The sequence below is a fragment of the Mycteria americana genome, chromosome 13 (genome assembly GCF_035582795.1).
Source record: "Mycteria americana isolate JAX WOST 10 ecotype Jacksonville Zoo and Gardens chromosome 13, USCA_MyAme_1.0, whole genome shotgun sequence".
NCBI classification, from domain to species: Eukaryota; Metazoa; Chordata; class Aves; order Ciconiiformes; family Ciconiidae; genus Mycteria; species Mycteria americana.
The window spans coordinates 8,813,034-8,825,435 of record NC_134377.1 but is presented as its reverse complement, the minus strand read 5'-3'; the positions used below and the strand labels follow the sequence as shown (position 1 = coordinate 8,825,435).

Below are 12,402 nucleotides of genomic sequence, written 5' to 3'. Positions count from 1 at the left end.
GAAAGTGCTGAGCAGGCGAGCGCGAGGGGAGGCCCCACGGGGCCCGGGACTCGTAGCTAGCAGGCGGCACGCTCAGTCGGAGGGCGCGTCGGGGGTGACGAAGGTGCCCTTCTGGTCCCACTGCATGTCCCGGATGCGGCGGATGGACTGGATCTGGGGCTGGAAGGCAGACCACTCGTTCCAGTGTCGGAAGTCTCCAGTCTCAAAGAGGTACTGGTAGCCTCTGTAGCCAGGGTACTGGTACCCGACCCAGCTGCAGGGAAAGCAAACAGAGGGCACCTGAGCGGGGTCGGCCGCTACAGGCAGCAGCGACATGGCCGGCACGCTCTTGGGAAGCCAGCAGAGCCCCCTGCGTCCCGTGCGCTGGGTGCAACCCCCTGGGTGGTGGGCTACACCACCAAAAGCAGCTGTGCGGCGCTTTCTGGCTGCCCAAGAGCCCCGTGCGGGTGCTCAGATCAGTGGGCAGCGAGCCGGGGCGCGGGGGAGGACGGGGAGCCTGGCAGGAGGCAGCTGCCGCCGTGGCCCAGCTTACGTTCCACTGGGCACCTGCACACTGCCCACACGGTCGCAGAAGCCGTAAGCCCAGAGGCTGGGCACATCGTCCTCCTGGATTTCCATCTTGTTGCCCTTGAAGTCAGCCGACTCGTACAGGGAGATTTTGTGGTCCTCAGCCTCCTGGGGAAGACAGAGGGAAGGTGCTGGGTCATGCAGCCAAAGCCCTGGAGCTTGCTGTAGCGAGGCATCATCGAGCGGCACGGATCTGGCCCTGGCCAGACCTGGGTGCTTTCTGCTCCTGGGCCACTCACCATTTTGATGGGACGCATGGACATGAAGCAGTCGCTCCGGTAGCTGCTAGACCAGGTGTCCCAGCGAGGGTACTCGCCCTTCTCCAGGATGAACATCTCCCCGCGCATGTTGGCCTGCTCGTAGGCCACCCAGCTGGGGACAGGGGTAGGACAAGACAGCAGGTCAGATGCCGCCCAGCAGCTCCTCTCCTGCTCTGCCAGCCTGTGGGGCGCTGGAGCCGGGCTCCCAGCACCCAAAAAGTCTGCAGGTGTCAGGACTGGCCCCACCATCCTGCTCCCACCTTTCTCAGAGCACAGGCACTACGGCATGCACAGAGCTGGCAGCTGCCACGGAGCACTGAGCCCGCAGGCTCTCAGCTGGGTGCTCGCTGGTGCACTCGTCCAAGGCCAGCAGCAGACGCCAGCGTGCTCGCAGTGCTCCCCTTCCTCAGCCCGGGGAGCAGCGGGACCCTGAGGCAGCTGGCAAGCCCTGCACGCTGCGCACTGGAGACTCGTCCTTGCGTTATCTCAGGACTTTGACTGTTTTCCCTCTTGCATCACCGAGCCCGGGCCAGGGCTGCCCAGGCTGTCTAATCCTGGCACGCTTGCATGCTTCACTGCACCAGCTTCAGCCAGCTCTGGCATTCGTCCCTTTACCAGGCTGTGGGCGCTCAGGGTTTATTCAGCTGCAATGTCACCTCTTTAGCAATGCCACAAGGTGCTGCTGTGCTGTGAATGTCACAGGCTCAGGGCTCCAAAAGCCCTGGACGCCAGAACAGCCCTGCGATTGCTGCTTCCCGTTTCCCTGCAAAATGGGGCTATTTCTGCAGATGCCAACAGGTATTTTCCTAATGGCAGGAGACGTGTTCGAGTGCCACAGGCAGTGTGACCTTACACTGACTTCTAAGGCCGAGCTTGGTTGATTTTGCTTTTGTCTTTCCCTAAGGAAATTTTTGAGCACAGTGTCTCACCGGTGACTCTCAAGAAGACTCTGAGGATTTAGGACCCCAATGACACTTAAATACTCTGTTCTCCAAGATTCACCCTTTCTATATCTAGTGCAGCTTCCCAGGTGTCACACCTGAGCTCCTTTGGGGCCGCTCTGTCCCCCTTTTGTTTCAAGAAGAGTTGGGTATTCTGGGTTCCTAATAAAAAATTGTCGTTGGTGCTACGTGGTGTCATTCAAGGTGACCACAGGTCACCTTGCTGAGTCCCTCAAGGCTGCCATCAAGGCAAGCGTGTCCCATGCATCCTCCCCACAGCAGTGCCAGCCCCCCCCAGCTGTCCCACCGCTGCCAGGCTGCCTTCCTGGGCACGGTGTTTCCAGCCAGGCATGCCCGCGGTGAGATGCTCTTTCCACACAAAGATCATTTGTCTGTGCATTTATCATCTAGTTTGGCGATCATTTTTGTCCCTGCCTGTGTCGACTGTTCCCATGGCTTTCGGACCTTCCCAGCCCCTTTATCGCTGCTCAGCTGCCTGGGCACAGGCAGGCGTGTGGGGCTGCCTGCCTGCCCTCCCCTGCCTGCTCCAGCCTTGTCTCTGCGGTGGCCTTGGCCACCAGCCCCATCCAAGGCACCCGCCTCGTTTCACCTTGGCTTCTCTAAAACCTACAGGTCTCTTGCATTGCATGGACAGCTTCAGGTAGCAGATCTGATGGACACCTTTCCTCGGCCTTCGGCTTTGCCCCTAGTGCCCTTTGCTTTACAAATGGCCCTGGCATACTTCCCACCCGCCCAGGCCATCCTGCCCTCCTCAAAGGAGACCCGGGTTCCCCAGCTCTGCTCCTGCGCTGGCCCTGCTCCGCTCTCTGTCTGGGCTGCAGGGGAATGCCCCTGCACGTCACGCTGTGCCGGGGGCTGCTCCCAGGACCACGTCCCCACCTCCCTGGGACATCCCCAGGGACACGATCCCCTCCATGGCTGGGGTCACTTACGGTCCAGAGGTGACGATGACGCTGCGCACCCGGTCAAAGCCGCGGTCGCCCAAGTTCGGGCACTCGGTGGTGAACTCCATCTGCCTGCCCTGGAAGTTCTCCTGCTCGAAGACAATGATCTGGGGACAGAGGGGAAGGGTCAGATGGGGACAGGCACGCTCAGGGAGGGCAGGGCAGCGCTGCGTGTCCCTGCACGGACCCTGTACGCGTGAGCCCACTGCCCCACGCGTCCCCCTCGGCTCTCCAAGGCTTCCTGCAGCTTTTCAGGTCTGATGCCTGGGCAAGCTAAGCTGGGCTCTGTGCATGAGCAGCCCTGTCCCAGCACGGGCTGAGCACAGGAAGGTCCTCTCCTGACAGCTATCCCTGCTGTGAGACGGCCTCATCCTGCCCCCAGTTTTGCTGCTGCAAAGCCATGTCTCCCTGTGCCGGTGCCCACATCAGGCCCAGCCAGACTGGGATGGAGCTGCTTTTCCAGGAGCTGCACCCACGCTGTGGCCTTCACTGCCTGGTATGTGCAGAAATGTCACCAGAGCCCTCACATCGCTCGCCCCTTGTTCCCAGCCCCGCTGCAGCACCTCGATGGCACGCTGCCCTGGCATCACCACGGCGTTTCGATGCCGGCCCTGCCACCCGCAGCCGCCTCCTCCTCCATCCCCCCGCAGCACCGCAGGACCCCGCACACGGAGGGTGACCGCAAGGAGCAGGTGGCAACACCCAGCCCTGACACCACGACCCGGGGGAGAGCATTCCCAAAGCCTGCGGTCCCCAACGAGCTGTCCCAGCCAAGCGGCACCCGGAGCATCCCTCCTGCAGCAGCCGCGCAAGAAGCTACCCAAATCCTGCACCTAGAGAGCTGCTGCCCAGGAGAGACACAGCGGGGAGGGACGGCATCGTCTGCGCTCTCCTCCTGCTCTCGGAGGAGGGTCCTTCCCCCTGGGCCGCCTGTGCTCTCCTCCTGCTGACTGCCCCAGAGATGCTCACCCCCGTCCCTCACCCCCAGACCACATCCCTGCGTGTGGGGCGCAGCAGGGCTTACCCTGAAGGCTTCTGTGGAGGGCTCCTCACCCTTGCTGTTTGCGACGGGAGCAGGGTCGAGGGATGGAGTTGGCGCTGGGGCCGCCTTCTCCCTCTCCTCTGCAGCCTGGCCGGGAGCAGCGGGTTTTGTGGTCTCAGACATCGCGGTGTTGGTCTCAAGTCTGGGACAGGGCACCAGGCAGAGATGCCAGCAGCAGGTTAGAGGGGATGCATGGCCGTGGGCACCTACCACCCACCCCGGCCCTCGCTCTGCCCTGGGGATGGTCAAATTGGGATGGGGGGCTCAGCAATGGGGCGGGTGGCTGGGGTTGGGAGAGGAGCTGCCGGGAGGTTCTCCAGGCAGGCACAGGCAGCGGCGTCCTGCCTTCACCAGGAGGACTGCGGGAGGTCCCGGTGCCCACACTCTCCTTCTGTGATCAGGAGAGCCCTGAGCGTGGTCCCACCACTGCAGGGGTGCCCGGAGCAGCCCTGAACACTGGTGCCCAGCCGGTCCCCGCTCTCCCCAGCCAGGCTGGGGCCTGACGCTGCACGGGGTGCTGGGGCCATCCCGCATAGGGTGTGCCTGGGAGCCCGGCTGGGCACCAGGGCAGCGTGTGACAGGGTGGGAAGGGGACAGCCCAATTTGCACGAAGCCCTCTGGTGGGCACCCTGCCGGTGGCCCCACAGGTGAGTGTCACCGGTGGCTACCAGGGGAGCAGAGGACAGCGGGATACTGAGCACCAGGGTGCTCCCAGGGTGGCCACAGCAGTGGTCACGGCTGAGACCCTGCGTTTCCCTCTCCCCCCTTCGGGTCCGGCTGCAGCCCGGTGCCTGGGGACTTTGTCCTCTTACCTGGGCAGCTGCTGCTTCTTGTTGGAGTGAGCGGGCTTGTGTTTCAGGGCGCAGCGAGGCCCCCACTTTATAGCCTGGCAAGGGCAGACCCCCGGGCGGGCACACAAAGGAACTGCCAGCTCATCAGTGTCTGCACGGCCGCCCAGTCATCACATCCTGCAAAGCGCTGGGCGAGCTGGAAGCCTCTCCCCGGCCCCGTGCCCAGCTGCTGAACCCAGCACTTTCCTTTGTGCCCGCGGCACAACAGAAGACCTGACCGTGCCACTTTGCAGCACACGGCGGCACCCGCTGTCCCGTGTGCGGCCACCCCGACAGGGCATATATAGCCCTCGCCCGGCCTGGCCGGTGCCGGTACGCTGCCCTCCCCTGCCCGCTGCCCCTGGCACCGGACCCACACGGGCACCCAGCTCCAGTGCTGCTGCAGCCGGGGAGGGTGCACCAGCCCCGTGCCCCGTGGCTGCATGGTGCCCAGCCCTATGGCTGCACTGTGCTCATTTCTCCCCTCTAAACACTAAACCTCTTGCTTTAAACATCGCTCCATACCCGCAAACGCCTGAGTGCGCTGCCCTGAAGATGCCAGGATGCAAGACTTAAGTGTTTTGAAATGCTTCAAGAGTTGGGTTTTTCTTCCAAATGACATGTAATCGAAGCTGACACTTTCCAAACCATCTCAGTCCCTGAAAATGGTATTCTTCTTTGAGGATGTTCCTGCTCACTGCATCTGCTGGCATGGACGTTAGCTGGTTTTTAGCCCATTTAACCTGTGCAGTGCTCATTCTATGCTATCCCTAGTTTTGCCACCACCACACTGCATGGTACCAGATCCCACATGGGGTTTCGGTGCATCAGTGCTGCTCTGACTGACGGCAGGTGGAGGGGGCCGCAGGGTGGCCGGCCAGGGACACGCTGGGCACCGGTCCCTGCCGTGGCTCAGCCTACGGTGCCGAGTCTCCTGCACCCCACGGCCGCTCTCCACGCTGGGAGGCACCTTGGGGGGACCTTCCCCTGACTCCCACCGAGCCTCCGATCAGCTGCTCTCCCTGTTTGCCTGCCGTGATCCTGTTCATTGTGTAAATACCTGCACACTTGTTTCCTCCCGGTCCTTTCCAATACCCCCAGCCTCCCCCAGCATCCAGCACCAGCACTCCTGGGCTGGCTTTTCCTCACTGGCACCAGTAAATCACCCAAGGCTGCGCATTCGGAAAGCTCAGAGCCCTCAGTTTTGCCGTCAGCTTTCATTGCCCTCAAGTGTGAAGAGTCAACCAGCAGCGGTGGGATGCAGCTGCACCCTCTGGGCTATTGCCCAAAATCCTGAACAAAAAGCATTTATCGATCCCTTCTTCTTTTCCCACGGTTTTTTGGTGGGCTGTGGTGCACGGCTGGGTGCGGGTGCTGCTGCCTCATTTCCCCAGGCACTCCTCCCAGTCTGGTCTCTCACCTTGACGCTGCGCAGCTTTTTATGATTTGTGGCTTTCAATTTGCATTCATTTTCATGTTTGTTAGACAGATTTCTATTTTAAGCTGCATTCTCTTCCTCCTGGAGCTGGGGTGGGTTTTTTAACTGTGCTGCCTTGCCTGTGGCTCCTGGGCGTTAATCAGCAGGTCTCGCCCACCCCCCAGCTTCTGCTGCCCTGCTCCTGGCTCCGCTTTCCCTCCCAGCTCCCACCACCTTTGGACTCGGGCATTGGAAAACTGTGCTCGGAAGGACCGAGCTCTGCTCCACGCTGCTTTGGCCATTACTCTGAGGACTCAGCAGCCCAGTGATTTTTCCCTGAGATGGTGCTGTGGAAGGGCTGATGGCAGGGATCTGTCCTCTGCGGTTCCTGAGCCCCCTGGACGCAAAATCTCTGCCCTCCCCACTGAGCATCCCTGCCGCTGGCTGCAGGCGCTTTGGAAATCCCCTCGCTGCACCGTCCCATCCTGCCCCGGCCCCTTGCTGCACCATCCCACCCTGAGACGGAGGGGCAGGTGGGATGCACAGCTCAAACACAGCAAAGAGTTGCCCAAGCCTCACCCCCGGTGCAGATGGCTGGAGCTGACCCAGCTTGGCCCCGGCCGGCACAGGCACGGGCACGTGCCCAGCACGAGGGGTTTGTTCTGCTCTGGTGAGTCCTGCTGCACGCAGAGATCCCGCTGCCGCGTCCCCTGCCCGGTGCTGAGCGGCACCGTGGGTGCACCCAGCCACAGCCCGGGCTCCGCACAACCACGTCCCGGTGCCAGGGCACGTCACGGAGAGCGAGAGACCTGTGGTCACCGCGCTGGTGGCTGGCAGCAAGCTGAGTTTAGCTCAGGCCACGGCGAGAGGCTGGGGGCAACTTGTGCCAAACGCACCTCTGCAGATGTCAGGGACAGCCAGCGCAGCCCCACTGCGGCCAGGAGCAGCCGGTTGCCTGTGAGCCAGCCGGGGCTGCCGTGCTCACCTGCTCTGCCTCCCCCGTGGTGCTCGGGGCTGCCAGGGCTGCAGCTGCACGAAGGAGGATGCTCCAGCTCAGCCACCCGGCAGTTTCCTGGCAAATGCTGTCCCAAAACACAGCACTATCTGAGAACACGGATTTTGCCACCCGGCCCAACAGCCTCCTTTCGCTGCTGGCTCCTGCTCCGATGGGCAGGCTGTGTGGGTGCCTCTGCAAGGTGCCCAGCCCTCGGAGCCCTGCATGCTCCCAGCACAACCCCGGGATGATTTGGTAGGGGGGTCACCGTGAGCAAACCTTAAAGGTATTTAGGTACCCAAAATGTGGATGCAGCGGGCTCTGTACAGGTCCCTGCGCACAGAGGCGGGAGACTGCTGCAGCGCTCCCTAAGTCTTGATCTGCATCTTTACTCCTTCCAATGCCTTTGCAAACCTGCCCCTTGCTTTCCCATGCCCCCGGTCCCCGCTAGTCACGATGCTCCGTGGTCACTGTGTGCTCAACCTGCAAAAGAGCTGCCCCAGCTTTCGGGGAGAGCTGCTCTGCCCTAGCAGGGAGAACAAGCGCTGCCGCAAGTGGAGACGCATCTTTACTCCTACTTCCCAGAAATGTGAGTGAGAAAACCTCCCCGCACCCCCAGCCGAGGCACGGGGCAGGCAGTGCTGCCCGTGGGCAGGACGAGCGCTGCCAGAGCTGGGGAGCATGGTCCCAGCCCAGCCGCACGCCAGGGCAGGGCATGTGGCAGGAGCACAGGCAGACCTCAGGGGTGATGCCCTGGGTCCGGAGCTGCAGGGCTGAGGGTCGGAGCCCGTGCCCAGTGGGCCGGGGGAGCGGGAGCCGTGGTGTCCCAGCTCATCAGCTTCTCTGCAGCGTTGCCTTTGTTCTGCCCAGTCCCTCCTCCCTGCCATGTGCTGAGTTAGGGGTTTTAGTAATGCTCTCCTGGGCTCTGTCTCTATCTGGAGGCTATAAAAACCCAGCCGGAGGGCTGCTGGACATGACACCTCCCTGGGCACCAGCGCCTCACCCCAGGTAAGCACGGGAGCCTGGCGGCAGCAGCCCCTGACCCGCATGGCTGGGTCCTGGGAGCAGAGCAGTTGCAGGGACGTGTGGAGGAGGATCCGAGAGCCGGGGCTGGACCTTGGTCTGCAGGCACGACCCGGCCGGGGGCTGCGGGGTCCTGCAGCCAAGGCACGAGACAAGGGCACCCGCGGGGGACAGGCTGCGGCACCGCTCTGCTGTCGCACGCCTCGGCGTGGGGAACGGTGGCGGGGGGATCGGGGCATCGCTGGCCATGGCAGCGGAGCAGGGTGCTGCTGCTCAGCGTGGGCATGCGGCCACCTCTGCAGCGCTCCCGGCTCAGTCCTGCCCTGGCTGCAGCCCCGGGCACTGGCCCTGCCTGCGCATGGTGAGCACGCCTGGGGACCTGCCCGGGGCTGCCTGCGCCAGGGCTGCCTGCACAGGGGCTTTGGCTCGGGGATCTGCTTGCAGGAGGAGGAGTCTCCCTGGGCACGGGAGCCGTGGGCAGCCCCATGCACGGGCAGGCAGTGTGCTCACCCCGCTGCGGTGCTGTGCCATGCTGCCAGGACGGCTGCCAGGGCCGCGGCTCCCTGCCAGACACCTGCTGCTCCGCACGGCCCGGACGGCAGCCCTGGGTGGCTGGGAGAGCCCTGGGCTGTGCTCTGTGCCTGCTCCGGAGCGGAGCGGCCCCATCACTGCCTCCCGCGCCGCTGGTGAGGGGACGTGCACAGGCTCCCGAGGGCAGTTTCACCTGGGCAAAGGCTGGAGCGAGCCCCACGGAGCAGAGCAGGTGGCCGCAGGCTCCTGCCTCCTTCTGCCTGCACTGTCCATGCAACACATGGCCTGAAGCCTGGTCCCGGGATGTGGGGGTCCCGGGGAAGGGCCAAGCCCCCAGTGCAGGGCTGGTGGGTCTGGCCAGGCTGCAGCGGCAAGGCCAGGCTCGCGGGGGCCAACGATGCGCCAGCCCCGGGGCAGGCTTTAACTGTCCCATTCCCCTGTGCAGAGCCACCATGACCCACCGCTGCAGGAGATCCTCCGGGCTCTGGAAGGTACGGGAGCCTCGGGAGGACTAGCAATGCAGCCTGAGTCCCATGAATGCCCGGGCACGGGGGTGCAGTGTCTGCTTGGGGCCTCTGCACCCATGGAGCCCCCTGACCCACTCCATCCTCCCCAGATCGTGGTGTGGGATGAGGCTTTCTTCCAGGGCAAGAAGCACGAGTTCACCACTGACTGCTACAGCACCCCAGAGCATGGCTTCAGCACCGTCCGCTCCTGCAAGATTGAGAGCGGGGCGTGAGTGGGGGTCACAGGGGGCTGCCACCCCACGGTGCTGTGGGACCCCGTGGATGGAGGGGGGTTGGACAATGGAGGTCTCCAGTGCCTTTTGCCACCTGAGCCACGGCACTGCCTCCTCTGGGGAAGAGCCTCGTCCCCACGGGGTGCAGCAGGCTCTGCCCAGGGCGTGAGAGGGGTGGTGGGTGCCACGGGGGTCTCACCCCCCCTTCCGCCCCCGGCAGGTGGGCAGGCTTCGAACACTGCGGCTTCCAGGGGCAGCAGTTTGTGCTGGAGCGTGGCGAGTACCCGTGCTGGGAGGCGTGGAGCGGCAGCAACGCCTACCACGTGGAGAGGATGTGCTCCTTCCGCCCCATCGCCTGCGCCGTGAGTGCCCCTGCCCCGGCTCCCTGCCGCGGGGCCGTCCCCCAGAGCCCACCGCCGGGCTGGTGCCCCGAGCCCGCTGCCGGCTGCCGGCCCGGGGGCTGGGCAGGGCAGCCGTGCCGACGCCGTGCCCGTCTCGGCGGCAGGACCATGGGCGCAGCAGGCTGATGCTCTTTGAGCAGGAGAACTTCCAGGGCAAGCGGGGGGAGCTGAGCGACGACTGCCCCTCGCTGCCCGCCCTGGGCTGGGGCAGCAGCGCTGTGGGCTCATTCCTTGTCCGCTCCGGCGCGTGAGTATCCCGGGAGCTTGCACCCTGCCGGGACCTGGCACCAGGGGCACACACCAGAGCTGAGGATGCTCTGGCAGCTGCCAGCACCCTGCCCACTGCCCAGCGCCCGCAGCGCAGGGTGCCTCATGGTGCTGCCAGCCCTGAGCCGCCGCCGCTCTCTGCTCTGTCGCAGGTGGGTCTGCTCGCAGTACCCGGGATATCGGGGCTTCCAGTACCTCCTGGAGAGCGACAGCTGCGCGGGCGAGTACAAGCATGTGCGGGAGTGGGGCTCCCACGCGCAGACGGGCCAGGTCCAGTCCATTCGCAGGGTCCAGCAGTGACCGCCGGTGCTGGAGCTGCTGTGCTGCCGGCTGCGTGCCCTGGGCACCGTCTCGGCCACGGAGCGGCAGGGGAAAAGCTCAATAAAGGCTCAGTTGTCCAAGGCGACGCGCTGGCAGTTGGGGAGGGGGTACCATGGGGGTGCGTGGTTGGGAACGATGCCGTGCCCGAGGGCAGGGCAGGGGCTCTGTAGGGGCAGCGATGGGATGGGGACGATGACCGTCCTTTTCTGCCCCTGCAGCCATCACAGGCATCCGCATGTCGTTGTTGCAGGCAGGCGAAGCTCCTGCCCAGCTCATGTATGGAGCAGCAATGCGGTGCAATGGCCTGCCCTCAGTCCCGCTGCCAGGCCCTGAGGAGCTGCGGGGCTGAGGGCCAGGGCACGGTGGTCAGGCCCCGTGCAGGGGTGAGGAGCCGGGTGCTGAGCCAGCGGGAGCAGCAGTGCAGCCCTTGCACAGTGCTGCACATCCCACCGGCGAGGACTGTCTGTCTGTCCCATCCCTGCACCGGCCTAGGGGGCCGGCTCAGGGGCTCTGCAGGACCCACACATCCCCGCTGCCCCGCAGACCCCATCGGCTCTGCCAGCACCCGCCCGGGGCCACGCTGCAGCTCCAGCAAGGCTGAGGAGGACACCGTGCGGCCACTGCTGAGCCTCAGCCTTGCTCAGGAGCTGGAAGGAGTCGCAGGACCCAGCAAGCTGCAGCTGCACACCGTGCACACCCCTGCACCCATGCACACACCCCTGCACCCACACCAGCTTGCAGCACCCGCCGGCCTCACAGCACCTCCCCTGGCCAGAGCAGAGTGGGGAGCCCGGGGCAGAGGCAGGCGAGCCGCTCCGCCCGCAGCGGTGCAGAGGACCAGGCCAAGCTGTGTGCTGGCCCTGGAGCAGCGAGGTGACAGCGTGGGCTCGCGGCTCCACGTTTGCCTGGGCAGCGCAGCGGGCACAGGCAGGGCCTGCTCCTCCCTGCCTGGCCCTGGGCTGTCGCTGCAGGAAACCTGGGGCAGCAAGGAGCCATCAGGGCCTGCTGACAAACCATCTTCTTCAGCTCGTGAGAAAGTGGCAGTTAACTGAAGCTTGAAAATATGACAGGGAAAGGCTGCTCTGGAAAAATTTATCATTTCAGAAGAGCTCTGGAGAAAAGGTTTGACGTGATGAAAATGTCCCATTCCTGACATTTGCAGCAGAAGGACCACCATCGGAGATAATGCTACCCAGGAAGGGATTCTCTCCGCGGGGAATCATAATTAAAAACGCAGAACAGAAGAAGAAACAAAAAGTTTTGGGATGGGCTGAGTGAAACCATCCTGCCGCCCCGGGACAAACACGTCTGGGGCCGCCAGCCAGCGAGACCTGGAGGAGCGGAGCTTCCCGGCCCCGCCGCGGCCGCATCGGGTGGGGAGCCCGGTCCCGGCCAGCCCACCCCGCCCTGCCCAGCCCCCGAGCCCGGGGGGACGCGGGGGGCCGGGAGCGGGGCAGGGCGCAGCCAGGCACTGCGGGCAGCTGGCGGTGGGACCGGCGGGTCCCCGGGGCCCCGACCGGGACCTGGAGAACAATGCAAGAGCCCAGCAGCTGCAAAGCGCTGCGGAGGGGCCGCCCCAGCCCTCCGGCCCCCGGGATGGGGGTCTGCCCCGCTGGGCACGGCCGGGCCGGGCTGCGGCGCTCCCGGCCCCCCCGTGTGCCGGCACCGCGGCCACGGACGCGTCCCCAGGCTGGGCCGGGCTCTCTGCCGTCCCTCCCTCCCCGCCCAGCACGGCCGCATCCTGCGCACCACGTCCCCAAGGGGTTTGCCCGCAAGCGCTTGCCTGCCCAGCATCCCCTGCCCCGTGTCCCCCACCCACCCCGCGTCCCCTGTGTCAGCCCCACCGGTGTGGGCAGCCCACGCCCCCCCCCCCCAAACGCCTGTGGGGAGCCCGTGCCACCACGGCGGGCCGCTGTCCTGGCAGGGGGTGGCCGGTGGCCTTCGCAGCGGGGGCCGTGGCCGGTGGCCGCGGAGGGGTGGGTGGGTGCCCCCGGGCTGTGCCGCAGCGGGGAGGGAGCGGCGAGGGGCCGCGGGCAGGCGGGCTGCGGGAGGGGGGACGGCGACTCGCCCGCATTTCCAGCATTAAAATTTAATGGGAGTTGCA

The 12,402-nt window shown here is 65.0% G+C and overlaps 2 protein-coding genes across 2 annotated transcripts; one reads left to right on the top strand and one right to left on the bottom strand.

Annotated features, from left to right (window-relative positions):
* Positions 1 to 5: 5 nt before the first annotated feature.
* CRYBB1 (crystallin beta B1) lies at positions 6 to 3,898 on the bottom strand. The gene is made up of 5 exons (XM_075515899.1): positions 3,758 to 3,898; positions 2,722 to 2,840; positions 807 to 939; positions 533 to 675; positions 6 to 253 (listed from the first exon to the last, which is right to left on the bottom strand). Exons 1-5 carry the CDS (start codon positions 3,896 to 3,898, stop codon positions 73 to 75), a joined length of 717 nt encoding a protein of 238 aa, XP_075372014.1. The 3' UTR covers positions 6 to 72.
* A 5,124-nt stretch (positions 3,899 to 9,022) lies between these two features.
* Positions 9,023 to 10,277, top strand: CRYBA4 (crystallin beta A4). The gene is made up of 5 exons (XM_075516301.1): positions 9,023 to 9,061; positions 9,187 to 9,305; positions 9,530 to 9,671; positions 9,815 to 9,957; positions 10,130 to 10,277. Exons 1-5 carry the CDS (start codon positions 9,023 to 9,025, stop codon positions 10,275 to 10,277), a joined length of 591 nt encoding a protein of 196 aa, XP_075372416.1.
* The last annotated feature ends 2,125 nt before the right edge of the window (positions 10,278 to 12,402 follow it).